Below are 383 nucleotides of genomic sequence, written 5' to 3' on the forward strand. Positions count from 1 at the left end.
AAAGAAGATCTAAAGAGTCTTTCCGTTTATACTTTAAATCTCATTTTGGGAATGGTGTAAAATAGTGTTTTATAAAGTGAATTAAGTCTATGAATTGTTATTATCATATGTTGGAATTATCATTCCCTTCTAATTTTTTGAAATAAAAAAAAAATGGTAGGGTCACTCTGCTTTCTTGTTACTCATTTCTGTGTAATAAAATATTTGAATATGACCCAGGCTGCAGCTGCTGCACAGGCTGCTGCTCAGGCTGCCAGCAGTCCACACAATGAAGAAACAACAACACCTGCTTCATCCTCCAGCAGAGAGGAAGTTCCGGTTAGTAGTTTGAAAGTAAAACATGAAATAAAAATTGAACAGTTGTTTTAGACCATTGGATCCAT

At 34.7% G+C, this 383-nt stretch overlaps 1 protein-coding gene across 1 annotated transcript in view; it reads left to right on the plus strand.

Annotated features, from left to right (window-relative positions):
- Positions 1 to 383, plus strand: part of LOC119581991 — a gene marked incomplete at its 3' end in the record, with an annotated part of 37751 nt that overhangs the window by 27341 nt on the left and 10027 nt on the right. Inside the window, 1 exon segment of the mRNA XM_037930180.1 lies at positions 220 to 318. Within this exon segment, the coding sequence (XP_037786108.1) occupies positions 220 to 318 (99 nt within the window).

Source organism: Penaeus monodon, chromosome 15, assembly GCF_015228065.2.
Source record: "Penaeus monodon isolate SGIC_2016 chromosome 15, NSTDA_Pmon_1, whole genome shotgun sequence".
Taxonomy (NCBI): domain Eukaryota; kingdom Metazoa; phylum Arthropoda; class Malacostraca; order Decapoda; family Penaeidae; genus Penaeus; species Penaeus monodon.